The following is a 20,805-nucleotide window of genomic DNA, read 5'->3' on the forward strand; positions in this document are numbered from 1 at the left end:
TATAATACATACTCTGAGTTTCTTTTATTGTCTTGAAGTCTGTATCGAAAGGTCAGAGAGAAATGTTGCAGAAGCTATTAACAAAGGCTAAGTGCTCATTCTAAGTTTTTAAATGTAAGCTGTCTTTCTTTTAATGATCTAGCATTTTTATGTAATTGACTAATCATTCTGAATTTTAAAAAATATATTATATCCTTTAATTTTCCCAATAAGGCTGGTGAGGAATATAAACTTGCTCAGCTCATTATTATACCATTTTTTGGATGAGAAAAGAGACTGAGAAGGGTCATTTGCCCAAGGTTGCCCACTGGTTTGAGCCGGTACAGGAAGTGAGGCCTTTTTCTGGCTCTTACATACTTTGGGGATAATAATGGATCTAGGATCATAATGGATCATTCTTTTTTTTTTTTTTTGAGGTAGATTAGCCCTGAGCTAACATCTGCCAATCCTCCTCTTTTTGCTGAGGAAGACTGGCCCTGAGCTCACATCTGTGCCCATCTTCCTCTACTTTATGTGTGGGACGCCTACCACAGCATGGCATGCCAAGCGGTGCCATTTCCACACTCGGGATCCGAACCGGCAAACCCCAGGCCGCTGAAGCGGAATGTGAGCAGTTAACCGCTGCACCACGGGGCGGCCCTGGATCATTCTTTAAATGAAATACAATGCAGAAAATTTAGTTTACCTTTGTTATGGAAACAGTTAATTTTTAGCTCAATATACAAGTATGTTGACATGCTTTTGGAAATAGGACATGAAGTTAATTCTTATCTATGTTGGTGTTATTTCAAGAATTTTTTTTGTTATGATACAATATATTTATTATAGAACTTTTGGAAAATACAGCAAGGCATATCTTTCCATCTTTTTTTCAGTGATTTCACACACTTTTTTTAAACAAAATAGAATTATGCTTTATGCACTAATAACGTATTTTATTCAAGTATCAGAAATGTCTCGTGTTATTTTTTTTCTAAAACATGAATTTTATGTTTTCCATTCTATCAAATGGCCGTAATCATACCTTATTTAACCTTATTTGGGGGCAGTTACATCCTTGTATGTAATTCTGGTGCGAACCTTTGATTATTTCCTTAGGACAAAATTCTAGAATTGCCATGTCAAAGATACGCGCTTTTTTTTAAGGCTATTGACACACATTGTCAAACTACAGTCCCACTCCTTACAAAAGAAGGTTTTGCAAGTTTTTTAAGCACTCACCAGCAGGGAGTGAGCCATCATTTTCCCACATTTGTGCCCACACTGGGTGTCATCTTTCATTTCTTTTAAAATAACTTTATATTATCTGACAGGTGGAAAATGTTATTTTGTTTTCATTTATACTTTTTGATTATTAGTGAGGGGAAGCATTTTTGTTTATTTGCATATGTATTTACTTTGGTGAATTTCCTTTTTGTATCTTTTTTTCTCCATTTCTATTGGGATGTTTTTCTTTTCTTTTATTCACTCATTTTTTTTTTTAACTTGTGGCCGTGCCTTAAATATTGAGGGTATTAACTCATATATATAGTTCTCAGTTTGTCACATTTGCTTCTTGGGCATAAAGAAGTTCTTAATTTTTATGTAATCCAATCTACCCGTCTTTATGGTTTCTCATGTACTTTTCTGCTTAGAAAGGGCTTCCTCAGGCCTAGCTGGGTATACTGTGAGACAGCTCTGATTTCATTATTTCCTAGTTGCGAACCAGTTGTAGCAGCTACATATAAAGACTAATGCATTCTGTTCTTGTTGATTTGAATGCTGTCTGCCCACATTCTAAGTATTCTAAGTATATGTAATGTGCTTTTTTGGTTTGGTTTTTGAAACAAAATAGATAAAATGAAAAAAAAGAAATTTTACAATGAAAGTGTAAATTTCATTTACAATGAAAGTAAAATCCACAGGCATCTATAAAGCTTTTTTGTTTGAGGGTATGTGTGTTTGGGGTTATACACTTCCTTATTGTTGCTGATTTTTACTAAATAGCCATTAAAAAGATTATTGTCTACCTGAATGAAAGATTAGTTTTATGTTGAGCGTTTGCCATTGATGATAGCTTATTTAGAGTTTTTCATATATTTTAGCCTTTTAGATATTATCTGACAACCATTTGATGAAGAGTAGTTTTGAGACTGGTCTAAATCTTTATTATATGCATTGAAAGTTTTGCAGAATGGTGTGTGAATTTATAAAACCATTATTGTTACTAACATATTTTTTCTACTCTCTTTCAAGACTTACTTGTAGGAGCTTTTGGTGTAGATAGAGCTGTATTATACAGGTGAGCATGTTTCCATGTCCTGAAATGGAATATTCTGAATTGTTTGAAAGTTTTATAGTTAAGTACTAATGTTTGAATTTTAGTTGAATTTTCTTGAAGTAATGATAAAATTTGTTCTTTCTAGTCAAGATTTGCTCCAGGCAAGTAGTATGGATAGGAGGAGATCCCAAAATAGAGAAAGCTGCAGATTTTTTATTGAGAAAAGTATTCAGAATTTTCCATCTTTGTTCTTTATATTATATTCAAAGATATTCTCCTGCACTTTAAATCTCTCTGTAAAAAGTATACAGTTTATGTTTTCCTCTAAGAGGCAAGAAATTAACTTGGTGTTTGTGCCATAGCATTCTCTGTCCACAAGGGCAGTATCTAATGACTACGAAAATAAATATTTTCATTAGAGCAATATGTATAAATCCACATATCTGTATTTCCCAGCTTCATACATATTCCCAATTATTCTCTGCATTTCATCAATTTCTCATGCCTTAGGATATCACCTGGCATCCCAAGTAGATTAAGATGTTTGCACTTCTACGGGTCACGTTTATACATGGCAGGAGAGCTAACATTGGCGCTGTGAAATGGGATTTGTGTTGGGTCAACTTGGTTGTGGTTCTCAGGGCAGCAGGTGTCCACCAGATTCCCTGGTTTATCCTGATTGAGACAGGCACACTGACCTGAGCCCACCGTATTTTTATATGGTTTGAACCTGAGCATCTGAGCTTTGGAAAACTGTATTTATTTTAATTTATTGTTTCACTTTTTAAAATTGTTCTTAATGAAGTAATACATGTATGTAGTAAAAACTCAACCAATGCAAAAAGGGCATACAATAAAAAAATGTACTTTCTCCCACACCAGTTACTATTTATTAGTATATCCTGCCAGAAATAGTCTATGCATTAAAAAATCATGTGTATGTGTGCGTGCATGTATCTTTTGTACATTGTAGGCTTTTTTTTTCCTCTTATACTAAAATTCTGTCTTGGGAATATTAGGGATCATCCATATCAGCACAGATGGATTTACGGCACTCATTTCCTTGCTATATTACAGCGTTGTATTAGGTAGATATCCCATGACGTGTTTAACCATTCTGCTTTAATGGACTGAATTCCGATGGGTTGGCCAATTGACCTGCTTTGCCTGGAACTGTGGATTTTCCAGGATGTGGCACTGTCAGTGCAAACATCAGGACAGTCCTAGGCAAACTGGAACAGTTGTTCATTCTGTGTTTAGGTTGTTTCTATTCTTTTTGCTATTATAAACAATGTTTTAGTAAACATTGCACTATAGATGCGGTGAATGTGCGCCTAAAATGCTTAGACCAATCTAACATTTTAAAGAACGTTTTTTTCTTCCTTTTGTTATTTTGACCAGGGCCAGACCAGTTATCACCGTAAATGCTGGCCTTGAAGTATACCCTAGCATTTTAAATCAAGATAATAAAACTTGCCCACTGCCTGGGACAGATCTTAAAGTTTCCTGGTAAGGGTATTTGTTTAATAATGGTTATTATTGTGATTATTGGTTCAATCATTGTAAAAACAATTGAAAATTGGGGAGGCTGAAATACTGCTAAAGCAGTTTCTATGGATATACTCTATTTTCATGTCATAGATTGGATTATAGAAATATTCTTCCAAAGAAGATATGTAGAAGGCTCTAGAAATATGCTACAAACTAGCATAAAATTAATTTTTTAAAAAAGATGCATGCTTAGTGAATATGTTCTAAAAGAAGGAAAAGCTAATAAGATCTCAGAACTCATTTATATTTAATTCTAAACAGGCCCATGAACATTTTAATTTTTAAAATACACGATCATTTTCAGATTTAATATCTATGAATAGCTAAATGGAAAGTATTATTTTGGTTTAATATCCTGGTCTTCTACTTGTTCCTTTACTAGTTTCTAAAGAAAAATATAATTTTTTGTAAGTTCAATGTCTGAATTCTTCTCTAGTCCAGTGTTTCTTAAGTCTTCATTCTTAGTATGCTACTTTTTGCTATATTGTATCATTTTTGCCATATTTTCATTCTACTTGTATTTATAATTTTAAGTTTTTAAAAAAATTGACTCATATTTTCCTTTAAAACACTTTAAAATAAAAATGGAGAAACCAAGGTCTTTCTCATACATGTCAAAATAAATATAAAATTATTAATGCAAAATCCTGACCCATGTACTATTAAAATCACTGTGAGTACCCAACTTTGGGAAACAGTGTTCATGTTCCTCGTTCACACAGAAAAATCAGAGAGAACTTACAGTTGCGGGTAGAATGATTGGAAACTGGGAAAATTTTACTTCCGAAGAGCTAATGAAAAAATATTTTTCCTGATTTTGTTTTGAAATTATTATAGTTATTAAAATCATTTTTCAAATTGTTATTTCTTTTCATTGGATTACATTCAAAATTCACTCATATTTGATCTTCATTTTTATTGATTGGCAGTGAAGTTGTTTTCAAGATTTTGGCTTTAAGTTTATTCTCTTTCTTCCCTTCACACATCCTGCATGTCCCTGTGAAGGTGCCAATAATATGCTTATAATTATGCTAATAATTATATGCTAACTAGAGCAGTAGCTTTCATATGTTTTTGACTATAGCACATTGTACAAAATACATTTTGCACCATAATCCAGTAAACATATGTATGTAATTAAAAAAAGTTTTATGAAATCTTACCATTGATGTTTAATTCAATTTTTATTTATTTAATTTGTTGTTTTTTAAGATGCTGGCCACAGCACATTAAACTGATTTCATGAGCTGTTAATAAATTGTGAAGAACACTTCTAGAGGAGCTTGCTAATTAAGGGAAGCTCTGGGCGGGGAGGCGATTTTTATTGAAGGTGACATTATTTTAAATCTGGACTGTCACTTCCCTCATTTGGATTTATCAACAGGTTCTGTAAACTTGAGAGGAAGCTAGGAAATTCTTTTCTTTTCCTTTTCTTTTTCTCATCAAGGTACTATCAAAGGAAATGTGCTTAAATTACTGAAGGATGGGTTAGATTATTCTGTATAGTTTCACGTTTTAAAAATAATAGTAAGACATGAAAAAAGATGTAAGACTTCACAATGTAAACTGTGTATTCGAAATATGAGATCTGGGTAATGTTCAAAAATATGTCTACACTGGATTATAGGATTTGTATATATTTTTATTTTCCTACAGTTTTAATGTCAGGTTCTGCTTAAAGGCAGATGGCAAAGGAGCAGTTCCTACGAAACTTAGTAAGTGTTCTCTAGAAAAATTATGTTGTTTTAATGATGCTGCATACAGAGCACTTGAAGAATGTTTTAGGATATTTGAATACTCAAATATTACTAAAATAGTTGTTGATGTTTTTTATTTGAACGTTTATCCTTAAAGACATTTAAAATTGAAGCGTAATTACTTTGGCAGCTCTTAAGCCAATTCAGAAGTAATACATTTATTTATTGACATTGTGAACAAAATAGTCCACCAAATGGTAAATATGGCCTTCAGAAAGTTAAGCAGTTGCCAGTGTGAGATAAATGAACTCTAGGGGAAATGATATTGTTTATAAGTAGATGATCTACTGAGAGGTTCATATTTTGTGTCTTGAAGAAGCCCCCAGCAATCTCAAGAGTAGAAGTGGCTTAGAAATAGGGAGAAGGAGAAAAAGTATTGGCCACTAAATTTAACCCCCACAGCAAACTCAAATTTGACTCTACCTTTCCAGAAAATGGTTTACGTGGTCCTGTGAGCAAGGTAGGAGAGTTAAGTAATTGACGCCAAGATTGGTCAGTAGGTTAGTGACAAGTGCTAAGGATGAATGATAAAGGGGAAGAGGGCTGGATCTGTTGGGTGGTGTTTGTGCATGGAAGTTCATTGGGTAGCAAGGCAAGGGGTCACTGGAAGGTGACTTTTCAGTGAAGACCCGAAGGACATGAAGGAGCTAGGGGGTGTCTGGAGGAGTATTTTGCACACGGGAAATGGCAATTTCAAGAAGCCTGAGGCAGGAGCATGCTTAGCGTGTTTCAGAAACAGCAAGTTTGGGTGGGTGGAACAGAACTGGTAGCAAAATAACCTTGGGTTTTCACCCAAATTTGACATGAAGTTCAACATTTAGAGAAAGTTGGAGAGAGATTTGTGATTTGAAAGATTTGCACTCCTTTAAAGAAACTATTTAAAGAATTGAATCTTAGAAGGAAGTAGTCCTAACAACTGTGCTTCAGATGATAGGCTACACATTCCTTTAAGATGATTCTTGACTCGATCAACTATATTTGGTCACTTGCTTCATGAGAGACCTATTTATCTCACAATTTGCTATGGTAGCTTCATTAGAACTAGGAGTTGCAAGTGGTGCAAACTGTTCATTCATCATAGTTTTTAATACAATGGTAGGGTTGCATGCTAGTAAATATTTCATAATCACAGACAACAAGAGTCCTCCTACTTGCATTAATGATGGAGGTCCTAATTCACGTGTATTTCATGCCCTGAACTTCCTCCTCTCAGCTTAATTTTGAAAATTTCTCCTCTGATAATTGTTTTACTACCGTCATTATCTATTGTCTGAATTAACATATGACATGACTTTGGGGATAGTTGGATTAGTTATTTAAATAATTATGAAATATTTATTCAGAATTAATATGTTCTGATCTCACTACAATGTGTAGACATTTTTAATGAATTAGAAACAAATTACTTCTTAAGGAATAGATATCTGTGTTTACATGAAAACTCTAGATATCTGAGACAGATAGGTGTCCATAAAGATTGTGTTGGTTATAAATCTTTTGGTTTGTATAGACTTCCAGGTGGAGCTTCTTTTGGATAAACTCAAGCAAAAAGGAGCCATTCGACGAGCACTGTTTCTCCATAACAGGTCCCCGGGTCACTCCAAGAACATGACCATTTCAAGGGGGGGACAGATGCAGTGCGAGGAACTGATAGCGTATCTGCGGGTAAGAGAGACTTTTCTGCTTCGTTATCTTCTCTTTTTACACGTTTTTTTCTTTTCATCTCAATAATTTTCACTTTCTGTAAATTTTGGTATTAAATCAAAAGGAAAACACAGAAAAATACACTTGAGGAAATTTAGCTTTTAAGGTGTCAAACCTGAGTAATGGACTTCTACTCCTGGCCGACTGGATATTCCAAATGGCCTTTCCACAACAGTGCTACTGAATAAATTATGACAAACATAGTCCTTAAATATTGCTGGACTCTCAAGACAGTAAAAGAAATCGCCAGGGTCTAAAAAAATAAGCAATGAATTTAAAAACTCTGTTGGCTGAATTTGACTTGTGAATCGTGTGCACATGTGTGAGCCAGGGTTGCTGGGAAAGAATGGAACCAGGAGAGAGGATGAGCAGGAATTGCAGACACCAGCACAGGGATGCAGACTCGCCTGGGTGTTTGCGAGCCAGGGGTCTGAGCTGAGCCTCCTGCTTTAGGTCCTAGTACTTGCATGAGACTAAAGTGTTCCCAGGATGGAGGTGCACCCTGCCTCCAGCAAGAGCAATTGCAGCCTTTCTGGAACAATCTATATGGACTCCATGGTTTCCACAGGTTAAGTTCAATCAACTGTGAATTCATTTTAAAAAAAGCACTAAACGTACAAGGAAACAAGCCATTAGAAGAAACAACAAATTTTAAGCCTGCAAAGCCTCAAGATGTTGGAATTATCAGTTATGGGATATAAATTTGTATAAGATGTTTAAAGAAAGAAAGGATGAAATTTATAAAAAGAAGATAAAAACATCAGTAAAGATTTAGAAGATGCAACACAATTAACAAGCTCGATTCACTCAGCACCCAACAACTAGAGAATATAAAAATTGACTATATAGGTCATAAAGGAAGTCGAAACAAATTTCAGAGAATTGCAATAGTAGAAAATATACTGTTTGATCACGGTCCAGTTTTTAGAAATCAATAACAAAAGGATAAATTGAGAATTAGGAATTGTGATTTTAAATAACTTTGGGATCAAGAAAGAGATCATAATGGAAATTATGTAGAAGTGAATCATAGTGAAAATACTGTGTATCAGAATTTGTGGGATCTCACAGAAGCAGAATGTGAAGCCTTAAATGCTATTTAATTTTGAAAAAAATGAAGGAAAAAACAAAAAAAAACCCTCCTAAAATTAGGAATTGAAAAGGGACATAACTGCAGATAAAAGAGGGATTAAAATAATAGACTATTATGAGCAAAATTGTGCTAAGACATAGAAAAGTTAGACAAAACAGGGAAAAACTTAGACAAAACAGGGAAATTCTTAGAAGAACATAATGCAACTGCCATAAGAAGAAATAGAAAACCCGAATAATCCATTTAACCATGTAAACCATTTTAAACGTTGAATCGGCAGTTAAAATTTTTATACAAAGGAAACACAAGGCCCAGATGGTTTTATAAACAGTATCTACCAAACTGTCAAGAACGAGACATTCCAACATTAAACTCTTTGAAAGAATAGGAAAACAGAAAACATTTCCAAGTCCTTCTATGAAGCTGGTGTAATTGATGCCCAGACAGGTCAAAAAGAGTACAAGCAAGGAGAATTTCATGTCTATCTTACACAAAGACATCGATGTAACATTACTAAGCCAAATATAAGCAAATGGAATCTAGCAGTTTATAAAACAAGATGAAATAAATAGACCAACTTGGATTTATTCTAGGGTGGGTTAACATTGAAAACATAGAATTGCAACTTAACGCATGAATAAACTAAAGAAAAAAGCATGACCGTCTTACTTTAGTGCAGGAAAAGCTTTTGACTAAATTAAATAACTATTCGTGATTTAAACTAACAAGACAAATACCTCAAGTTATAACTATGAAGAAATACCGTGTTACATTCAAACAAAGTCTGCCACTACCTGTTGGTTGGTCAAGACGTGACTTAATGAGAATTCGCACACATTGCTGATGGCAGTGTAAATTGTTATGAAGACTTTGGAAAATAGTGTGGTATTATCTTACAGAGCTGAAAAATCTGCTTACCACTCTGTAGAAGAATAATTATTAGAACACTTTTTTTTTTGTAATGGCAAAAGCAAAAAGCCCAGAACCATCCGGGTAACCTTTGACAGGAGAATGGAGAAATAAATTGTGGATTTATTATATGATGAAATATTACTCAACAGTAAAAATTAACCTCAACTACATGCAACAGCATGGGTGAATCTTAAAAAGGAGGGTGAACAGAGAGCAAATTGCAGAAGAGTACATATCATCTCATTTTTAAATAAAGAAAAAAGGAAAAGCAAACTGAAGGACATACTGTTTAGGGACATATGCAATGTAATAAAACTGCTGAAAGCAAGCAAGAGAATGGTGAACTTAAAATTTCGGATAGTGGTTTCCTCTGAGAAGAAAGGCAGACGGCCAAAGAGAGGAAGGAGCACGTGGGTAGCTCAAGTGATACTGGTAATGTTCTAGTCATTATATTGGGGGTGTGTTTGACTGCTCATTTTATTAATATGCCTTGTATATTTTTGTGGGAATCAAATATTACGTTATAAAACAAAAATTAGTTAAGAGTTGGGGCCAGCCCAGTGGTGTAGCAATTTAGTTTGCGTGTTCCACTTCAGTGGCCCGGGGTTCGCCAGTTTGGATCCTGTGTGTGGACTTACACACCACTTATCAAGCCATGCTGTGGCAGGCGTCCTACATAAAACATAGAGGAAGATGACACAGATGTTAGCTCAGTGCTAGTCTTCCTCAGCAACAAGAGGAGGATTGGCTGCAGATGTTAGCTCAGGGCTAATCTTCCTCAAAAAAAAAAAAAATTGGTTAAGGGTTCTCCCTGGATAGTGATAATCTTTTTGGATACTCTCTTCTTTTGTACGTGTGGTTTTTCAGAGAGTTTTGGTAGACTTGGATCAAGGATGAACACAGCTGGCTTTGTATAGTGCACTTATGAATTTCTCCAGATAGTTTGGTGTCATAGATGATGTATTGTTAATTCGAAGCTTTTCCATTTCTAGGATGAATCTGAATTTAGAGACAAACTCACTCCGATTACTATTTTTATGGAGTATCGGTTGGATTACAGAACGGCTGCTGATGCAACAGGCTTACAGCCCATTCTTAACCAGTTCACTCCTGCCAACATTAGTCGACAGGTACCGCACTTTCTCACTTTAAAGTTTTACAATTCATATTTTTAAATATTACAAGGGATTGCTTTTATAATGTTTAGTCAAAGAAGTCAGAGAGGAAGGAATCTGAATTTTCAGGTTAGACATATTTAAAGGCACTCAGAACCTAGTGATGTGCACAGAAAGAGGGTGCATTTCATATACGTAAATAGTAAAGTAATTCAAGGAAAACAACAAAGTGCCAATGTATTTATATAGTATTTTAGTGTTTTACTAAACAAGTTTTATATCTGTTATCTTTGATTTACATTTTAATTGTAAAAAATAGTATATGTACACACATGTATGCATATGTATATAGTACATAAATCGTTCTTTTCATAAAAGCAAATAAAACTTCATAAAGACTGTACTATATTTTTAGAAAATCCTATGTAAAAACCTATATATTCAAATATTATTGTATTTACTTTTTTCTCTTTTTTTTACGTGTTCATATTTTTAGGTTAAAATTTCTTCTCTTATAGAACGCTTTACCTTAAATTTAGGTTATTTCTTTTGTCTAACTTGCTAAGATCTCATAAACTCTTTTTTTTAATGTATATATATATATATATAATTTGAGAAGACTATATTTGGCAGTAGCATAAGGCAAGTTATATTTTAGTCTTTTCTAATTTTTATAAACTATTTCATATTTCCTTTTGCACATGAATAGTAAATGTGTCGCTTTCTACCACCCATTAATATAGAACTTGTAAATATAGTTCTGTTAGTTCATTTTTTAGTATTTTTTATTTTTAGTGGATATACAATATTATGTTGACTAATAATAGTATAACATCTGAGCCTCTTAGGGTCTGTCATTCAATTTTATATTTTTTTAAATAGTTAATTGTTACTCATCCCTTTACAATACGTGTTTTGATATTGGGCTTATGATTTTCTCTTTATAGTTTTTAAATTTTTTGGAAATCACTTATTAGTATTAACATTACTTTTAACTTACTAAGGTCACCAGTGTCTTTAATACCAATACGATTTTAAAGCCAGCTGATCAAATAGATTAACTTTTGAAACCCCTTTGAGGGAAGTAGTAACTTTGTCATATTTGGCTTCCCTTTTTGCCCCCTCTTGCTCTCAGTCTTCATTATCTGAATCTTTTTTTTTTTGTTTCCTTTGTGTCCTGAATTTATTACTTTCAGGCATCTTTCCTTCTGCGTTCTTAGCTTTATTATTTACTCTCATTTCTATGTTAGTTACCTACCCACTATTCTTACTATTCCTTCTAGAAAGGATTCTTCATTTCACTGGTCATATTATAAATGTTTTTACCGCCCTCTCTATAAAGGACTGCTTCCAATAGAATATAATGTGAGCCATGTTTGTAATTTTAAATTTAGTAGTCAGCAACATTTTTTTAAAAGGGAAGAAAACAGGTGAAATTAATTTTGATAATATATCTGTATGAGTTTGCTAGCACCGCCATAACAAGGTAACACAGAATGGGGGGCTTAAACAGTGGAAATTTATTTTCTTACGATTCTGAAGGCTTGAAGTCTGGGGTCAAGGGGTCGGCAGAGTTGGTTTCTCCTGAGGCCTCTCTCCTTGGTTTGTTGATGGCCGGCTTCTCCCTGTGTCTTCACATGGTCTCCCCTCCGTGTGTCTGTGTCCCCATCTCCTTATAATACACCAGTCATATTGGATGAGGGCCCATCCTAATGAAGTCATTTTAACTTAATTTCCTCTTTAAAGGCCATATCTCCAAATATAGTCACACCCTCAGGTACTGAGGGGTTCAGACTTCAACATACGAATTTTGAGGGGACACAAATCAGTCCATGACAATCTCCTAAATATTACCATTTCAACATGTAATCCATTTAAAAATTATCAGTGAAATATTTTACATTCTATTTTTTACTGTCTTCAAAATTCAGAGTGTATTATATACTTACAGCACATCTCAATTGAGATTAAAATTAAATAAAATTTAAAAACCAATTTCTCAATCTCATTCGGCACATTGCAAGTGCGCAGAAGCCCCATGGGGCCCCCTAGTGGCTCCAGCACTGGCCAGGGCAGCTAGTCTAGGGTTTCCCTTGCTGCACCCCAATCCTTTGGAGTAGACATTTAGTGCTTTCTGCAGAGTGTTTTTTTTTCCTACCCTCCATTCTTTCAAATATGTGTTAAGTTTTTATTTTGTGCAAGATTTGAATATATAACTGTAGAGATTTAGTTCTTTGTGAATGGAAGACGTTGCTCCATGCTTTTCTGTTTCTGAGAATACCTTTCCCGACAGCATATTTTAATACTTAGCTGAACCAATGCTGGCCCAGTCCTTTTTCTTTAATATAGTGTGGTAGTCAGCCAACCATCCCTTTACCACAGTTTTATTAATATTTCATACATACTGTTCATTCCAAACTTCAGATACTCATCATTCTAACTGGGACTATTAATACACACCATTTCACTAGTTAATTTGTTATCTGCAAAATTCACTCTTTATTCCTGAACTAATTCATCAGTGTTTATATTTGGTGTGACTTCTGGAATCATCACAGAGTTCTCCTAATAGTCTGACCTTTTTTTTTCCTTCTTGAAGCACAAAGCAACTACTTATGTCTAGGTCATTAAATTAAGTCACGTATATTTTTGGGTTTCATCCCATTAAATTGACAGTTAAGATCTCTATCATATAATTTTATTCTGGGTAGCTGCATGTCCCTTGTGACTTGGAAGCATACAGTCATCATCTTTTTTTTTTTTTTTTGAGAAAAATTAGCCCAGAGCTAACATCTGCTGCCAATTCTCCCCTTTTTGCTGAGGAAGACTGGCCCTGAGCTAACATTCGTGCCCATCTTCCTCTACTTTATATGTGGGCCACCTACCACAGCATGGCTTGCCAAGCAGTGCCGTGTCTGCACCTGGGATCCGAACCAACGAACCCTGGGCCGCCAAAGCGGAATGTACACACTTAACCCCTACGCCACTGGGCTGGCCCCAGTCATCATCTTTTTTTAAAGGACGCTTTTCATTATTTTTCCCTCTTAAAATCTTTTTCTTTTTTCTTTTTGTCTGCCTCTGGACCTGTAGCCCTTTGGATGTTATCAATAGACAAACCAAGAATGGCTTCATCTTTTTTCCTTTCCTCTTTTCTTAATTTTTTTTTTCTGGTGAGGAAGATTGGCCCTGAGTTAACATATGTGCCAGTCTTCCTCTATTTTGTATGTGGGATGCTGCCACAGCGTGGCTTGATGAGTAGTGTGTAGGTTTGCACCCGAGATCCGAACCTGCAAACCCTGGGCCACCGAAGTGCAGTGCATGCACTTAACCACTGCGCCACCAGGCTGGCCCCGCTTCTCAATTTTTATATTCCTCTTTCATATCCTATCCAACCTCTTCTGCTGCCTCCCACAGTTTCTCGCTTTTAGATTTTCCATGTTGTTCCACCTGGCTTCTCATGGCCAGATCTAGAGGGTGAAAGTTCGGATTTTTGCTTATTTCACCTATCCTGGATTGGCTAACTTTAATTTTTCTAGTTCCTTTTCTCTCATCTTTCTAAATGGCCGTGCATCTGCTGGACTCAGTCTGTCCAGTTTCTGTTCCCTTTGGTCTGCCTGTCCGAATTGCTGCTGTATATCTACAGCTCATTGTTCTTTTACACTCGGCAGCCATATTTCCATGATGTTGGCAGAAGCATAGTCTGTGAGGGAGTTTATCTTGCCCAAGATCACACACTTTAGCTAGCGCAGCAGACTCAAGCTGACCCCAAGTTTCTTGACTGGTGCTTTCTTTTCTACACAACACTCCATTCAAAAATTATTAACAGCTAATTTGGGATAGAAGTAAAAATTTCAACTAATTGTATTATATCCTATGTATCTTTTTCTTCCTTTTCATTCTTGATTATCTCCACTGATCTGTTTAAAAATAAGCAGCCATGATCCCTTTTGCATTCAGGTATGCAAACAAGTCGATGAGTGCATATGATGTATATAAATGTGTGTGTATATATGTGTATTCACATACATCCACATATACTGGTATATACTACGTATGTGTCTTATACTATTTTTTCATATAGAAAAAATAAAGTGTTTTTTTGTAGGCTCATATTCTCCTTGACTGTGGTGAAGACAATGTCTGTAAACCCAAACTGGAAGTTTCTGTGGATAGGTAAGTTTTCCTCCAAACAGTAAATAGTATAATAAGAAATTTAAATGGAAGAGCACATTTTTCTATTCAAAATAATAATATATTTTAATGAGAATTAGTTATATAGAAAGATAATGTACTATTTTCTATAATTGTAAAACAATCAATATTGAGCTTTAAAAAAATGTACACTATTGTCACTAGTTGCCTAGGTTGACAGTCTTGTTTCCATTCACCATTGGGTAGTGTCCCAAAGTAATACTATATTCTTTTAAAGATACACTTTGTTGTAGACATACTCTTAACTAAAGGAATCTGATTGCATTTTATATGGTGTATAAATTATAAAGAATATTGTGAGAATCGTGACAAATGATTAGTTAAGCTTTCAGGAAAAAAATCAGGGAATTAATAGTACTTACTAAGAGATAGAAAATTGCTTCTGTAATAGATGTGAATGATAGTGATGCACTAGTGGCATCAGTGTGTTCTTTTACTGACAGAAGCATTGGATTTGCACCCACTGTGCTATTTCCAGTTTTCTATTGAGCTGTGAAGTAGTCTTAAAATATCTTGAGACACTGTTGAATGTGTCAGTGCTGTCTATTTATCTCTTATTTCTTTGAACAGTCATGCTCTCCTTGTGCAGTCTTTTTTCATTGTCTAGATTTGTATTAACTTGCAGTGATCAAAAGAAAATCTATATAGGGGACGACAATCCTCTGACATTGATTGTTAAAGCTCAGAATCAAGGAGAAGGTGCCTATGAAGCGGAGCTCATCATTTCCATCCCACCGCAGGCTGATTTCATCGGGGTTGTCCGCAACAGTGAAGTAAGCAAGCTGCCTCTTTAAAAATCGAAATGCACTCCTAGGTCTCATTAACATTAATGAGCTACTGTCCTATTAGGCTTGTAAAAGCTTAGCCATTCTGCCTAAGGATAAATTGCTAGACAATGGCGTGCCTATCTTACATAATTCTTTTCAAGCCTAATGCTTTGCATAATGCATTGATAGGACACTTGTAGAATTGCTAGTTAGTGCCTAAAACAAGGTCAGAAAGATAAAGTGTCTGAGCCTGTCCATCAAATAATTTGTCAGGGGTAATATGGTTATGTAACTAAATCCTCTGGGGACCTTTCAGAATATTTTTATGTTTGTATGTGGCAATTGTACACAATTCTGGCTTCTCCTGTACCCCCTATTTGCTCAAATACATGTATTTACTTTGTAAAACAAGAAACTTAAATATCCAACTGCATGCTATTGTCTAGGAACTTTATAGTCTTATGGCGTCTGCTTTTTTTGGGGGTCATTAATTTATTTTCCTTTCAATCTTTGTTCTTTATCAAAGGCCTTAGCAAGACTTTCCTGTGCATTTAAGACAGAAAACCAAACCCGCCAAGTGGTATGTGACCTTGGAAACCCAATGAAGGCTGGAACTCAAGTAAGTTATTTTAATTAAATGGATTTTTTTTTTCTTTTAAAGAAAATAGCATATTTCTCTGTGGGTTTATCCATAGTAATTTTTTTAATAAACACTTCAAAATAGTGTCATTAAATTGGTTTTGATTTAGAATGTAAATTAGCAGAGTTTTAGTTTTGACGAAGGCACTAAAATAATGGGTTGTGCTGTTGTACTGTATTCAATAAGCTGCTTTTTACACGGCCTTCAATTTGGTAAATGGATGAGAATATGGTTCAAATTGAGGACTGAAATTCTAACTTTGATATTTTAAACTAATGCTTTAATGAATCCTCAAAGCACTCTGACAAATACCAAGACTGTCATTCTCAGTTGAGATAGAATTTTCTCATTAACTTGAAACCTGTATGGTCCTCCCGAGCAGGATCAAAGAGCATCCCCTTCAGGTGGTGGAGAAGGGAGCCCAGGAGCTTGAGAAGAAGCACTCACTGAGTCACTTCCCAAATCCTCTAAAAAGGAAACAAAATACACCTTGTAGAATTTCTAGTATCAAGGAAAAATGGCAGTATATATTTCATGTTACTTTTTCAATAAAATTTAATTTAATAGCACATATCGGTAATTTGAAGATCTGCAATAATATGGGGTTAAATATTCTGTATTTACCCTAAATAACATTTCTCCTATTAGCTGTTGTTTAAGGGTACAAACTTGCAACTAGTAGTAAATAAGTCTTAGAGCTCTACTGCACAGCATAGTGAATATAGACAACAATATTCAGCATTCACAGTATTCAATATTCATAGTATTATAATTCTCAAACTTGCTAAGAGACTAGGTCTTAATTATTCCAGCCACAAAAAAGAAATGCGAATTATGTGACACGATAGAGGTGCTAACTAGTGCTACAATGGCAATCATATTACAATTTACAAATGTATCAGATCAACATGTTGTACGCCTTAAATTTACACACTCTTATGTGTCATATATTTCAGTTAAAATAAATGTTTCATATTGAAGTATGTTTTCTATTAAAAGTTATTATTGTTTCTAGATGTATGGTCTCTTAGGGAAGAGGGCTTGAACGGAGTACCCTGAATTGCATTTTTTCACATATATTTAACACAATATTTCATTAACGAGGGAACATGCTTTTTATTTTTCCATATCCTCATTCTCTCTAGCTTTCCCACTCACCGCCCGTTCAGTGTAGATCATTCCAGGTTATTTCAAATCCCACGCCAGGCTCTGTAAAGTGGGAGGCAGTTTGATGAAGTCCCCTAGAAGTGCCTTTTTTTTTTTAAGGAAGATTAGCCCTGAGCTAACATTTGCCACCAATCCTCTTCTTTTTGCTGAGGAAGACTGGACCTGAGCTAACATCCGTGCCCATCTTCCTCTACTTTATATGTGGGACACCTACCACAGCATGGCTTGACAAGCGGTGCCATGACCGCACCTGGGATCCAAACTGGCGAACCCCAGGCCACTGAAGCAGAATGTGCACATTTAACCGCTGTGCCACCGGGCTGCCCCCCGAAGTGCCGTTTTTATGTATCATTTATGCGGTCCCCAAGGAGCCTGCTTTCTCTTATCTTGTAGCTCAGTTGTTCTCTTTAAAATAACAGTTTTCTGCCTGCAGAAGTTAGGATGTTCAATGTTGGTAGAGTGGTGAGAGGTGTGGAGAGATTCTCATTCTGGCTCAATTCATTCCTTCGTTAGCCAAGTTCTCACTCTTGTTAACCATCCATTTCTTCCTTCCTGCTCCATATGTGAACACAAGTTCAGTTGTTAGCTTCCTGCGACCAAATAATTGTGCATAATTGTTGTGCTTTCATTGGATCAACAAGCATTTACTTTTGCATTTGTTAGAAAGATAGTTAATATTATAAAGAGATATAATTATATTTAATAATTGTTAAGTAGGCTCCGTTATGAATTGGCCCAAGTATCTTAAATAAAAGAGATTCAATAGAAGATGAGATTTAATTGTCTTTGTTAGAGTACTTTCAGTTTTATTGTAAGTTCAGAAAAACCCTATATTTGGAAATTGGATTTGAAATTTCACTGATTAGACATTGTTTTAACCTATGTTAGCATCTTTTCCTCCCCCTTCAGCTCTTAGCTGGTCTTCGTTTCAGCGTGCACCAGCAATCAGAGATGGATACTTCTGTGAAATTTGATTTGCAGATCCAAAGGTATGAAAACAACTTTTTCGAGTTTATAATAACTATTGAGGACATATTATTTGTTATAAATGTATTATGTAATATACTTGAAATATTATGGAACAGAATAGACTAAAACTTAAGTACTTGATTCTACCGTTTCTTAAAATCAATATTTATATTATAAGAATAATTTTATCATCAGTTTTGAGTTTGTCAAACAAAACTAAGAAGTAAAACTTGGTCATCTTTTTGGAATTAAATACTTATAAAAGTCATTATGTGATTTGTAAGTGTTTCATTTCTTTGTTGCTTTTAATTTGTTCATTTTTAGTTTTACTGCATTTGCCTCTGTGTGATTTTGACGATGATTATGCTCAATTCAGTCCTAAATATATTTTTTTCTTTTTCAGCTCCAATCTTTTTGACAAAGTAAGCCCAGTTGTATCTTACAAAGCTGACCTTGCTGTTTTAGCTGCTGTTGAGATAAGAGGGTCAGTATGATTACTGAGTTGAGTATCTCATTCTGGTGATTTAAACTATTTCACTAAGTAGTTCCTTTTTAAAAGTAACTATGAGGCCCCCTAGCTTGTTTTGGACGTAGGCACTTGGTGGTTAGTGGTGGTTTTGCTAGAACTGCAGCTCCTGTAGAAAGAAGAAGGTCCTACGTGTGTCCCAAGCCCCGAATAACTGTTTGGTAATCCTCTGGAAATAAACCAGATCTGGCAACAGCAGGCACAAAATAAGTTTATTGAACTTTATGCAAACTGACTTATCAATTCACCTGTTACATTAGAGTCAGTAAAGCGTAGTGTGTGTGTGTGTGTGCGCGCGCGTGCGCATGTACACATGCATGTATAGTGGGTTTTTTTTTTTAATTAGTTCTGATTTTATTCATTTGGATACAGGCTACTTTTGAAAATGGACTGACCATATCATTTTGATATTCATGGTAGGTTTTCTTTGGTCATTGTTTAGAGTCTCAAGTCCTGATCATATCTTTCTTCCGATTCCGAATTGGGAGCACAAGGAGAACCCTGACACTGAGGAAGACGTTGGGCCAGTCGTTCAGCACATCTATGAGGTTTGCAGTTCTTGGATTTAACTGATACCTGGTAGAGAGCCGGCAAAGAGAGAACAGAGGGACTATTTTTAAAAAACAAATCTATTTAATTTTTATGTACACTCTGCATAGTTTAAGTATATACCAGAGATTTCTTTGAATTTTTTCCCTATTCATAAGTTCATTTTTATTAGATAAGTAGCTTCTAGTGGGTAAAGAAAGCAGTTTATACAAATTCTTGTTTAAAACCAATTTTTGAATAAAAACAATAGGTCATTGAATATTTTCACACAGACATTTTGCAATTCTAACTAAAAATCGAAAATGCCTATAGCAGAACATCCAAATTTTGTTTCTGCAGGAAGAGAATTTTCTACGCTATCTTTCATTAGTAACTTTTCCATATTTTCCTCTTTTGTTTATATTTTCATTCCAACACATCCTGCCCTACGCTAGAGGCAAATGTGGAGTTTCATCTCTTTTGCATAATAATGGGCATGTTGTAGTATTACGGTTACTATGGTAACTCTGCTGTTGTTCAAATCCTGTTGCTAATGATCCCTAAGGTTGGTGTAGGGGAAGGGTTATAGAGTAGATTTTTGCCGAAAGTGTTTGCCTTTTCTTTTCCTCATTAGCTGAGAAACAACGGTCCAAGTTCATTCAGCAAGGCAATGCTAAACCTTCAGTGGCCTTACAAATACAACAATAACACCTTGCTCTACATCCTGCAATACGATATTGATGGGCCAATGAACTGCACCTCAGATATGGAGATCAACCCTTTGAGGATTAAGGTAATGTGGTTAATAGCAGCACTTCATTATGATGACGTTTTATTGCCTTTCTTTCTGAACCCATAAAAGAAATAAGTGAAATAAAACAACTATTCTAATCCACAGACCCACTCTGCAAAAATATTTTAGTTCATAACCAGTACACTAAGAATTAAATTGTTTATTCGTGACATGAGTAAAGGTTGATTCTGTGAAGTCCTAGTGAACGGTGTATTTGCGAAGTGTTTCGTGAGCCTCAGGAGATATTCGTAAGTGACTCAGTTTGAGTTTAGTTCCATTGCCTTGTGGTTTATCCACTATAATGTTGTGTTGAGGATGTTTGTTGTTGAAATTTTTGTCTTTGGGATAAGATACAACATTTTACTGTGGCTCTCTTGACTTACATGACCTAGAAAAATGTCATTTTATGGAATTCTGTATACTTTGGCTACAGTCATCCCCATCCTAGCACATAAGTTTTGACAAGAAGCTGTTGCACAATTTGGACTAAGGAAAGTTAAGAAAACAAAACAAAAGATGTATGTTCCTAATTAACACTCATCACAGATGTACACTGTGAAATTTCAGTCTGTTTCTGTGTTTTATCAGTTTCCTGTCTCGCTGTGCAAGGGGAGAAAATCATGGCTAGGCAGAGGTAACTTTTTTCTACATACGAAAGACTCTAATCTTTATTTTCTATGCTTACTTTTCACCTTATATGTTAAGTGGTGAGTTTTCTATTGTACCAAATTTCCAGTCACTGTTTTAATCACATATAATAGTTTATGCCAAAATGTCCATGTAAAATGTTTTCCATTATTATTTACCACCA

General features: G+C 35.1%; 1 protein-coding gene across 2 annotated transcripts in view; it reads left to right on the plus strand.

The window, feature by feature from the left end:
* Positions 1-20,805, plus strand: part of ITGAV (integrin subunit alpha V) — an 84,563-nt gene that overhangs the window by 52,132 nt on the left and 11,626 nt on the right. For both annotated transcript variants that reach the window (XM_008530577.2, XM_008530579.2), the window contains exons 14-25: positions 2,236-2,281; positions 3,662-3,769; positions 5,468-5,526; positions 7,079-7,233; positions 10,270-10,407; positions 14,498-14,565; positions 15,230-15,377; positions 15,898-15,990; positions 18,088-18,167; positions 18,551-18,631; positions 19,116-19,221; positions 19,836-19,994. In XM_008530577.2, the coding sequence (XP_008528799.1) occupies positions 2,236-2,281; positions 3,662-3,769; positions 5,468-5,526; positions 7,079-7,233; positions 10,270-10,407; positions 14,498-14,565; positions 15,230-15,377; positions 15,898-15,990; positions 18,088-18,167; positions 18,551-18,631; positions 19,116-19,221; positions 19,836-19,994 (1,241 nt within the window). The remainder of the gene's footprint in view (positions 1-2,235; positions 2,282-3,661; positions 3,770-5,467; positions 5,527-7,078; positions 7,234-10,269; positions 10,408-14,497; positions 14,566-15,229; positions 15,378-15,897; positions 15,991-18,087; positions 18,168-18,550; positions 18,632-19,115; positions 19,222-19,835; positions 19,995-20,805) is intronic.

The sequence above is a fragment of the Equus przewalskii genome, chromosome 17 (genome assembly GCF_037783145.1).
Source record: "Equus przewalskii isolate Varuska chromosome 17, EquPr2, whole genome shotgun sequence".
In the NCBI taxonomy this organism is placed as follows: Eukaryota; Metazoa; Chordata; class Mammalia; order Perissodactyla; family Equidae; genus Equus; species Equus przewalskii.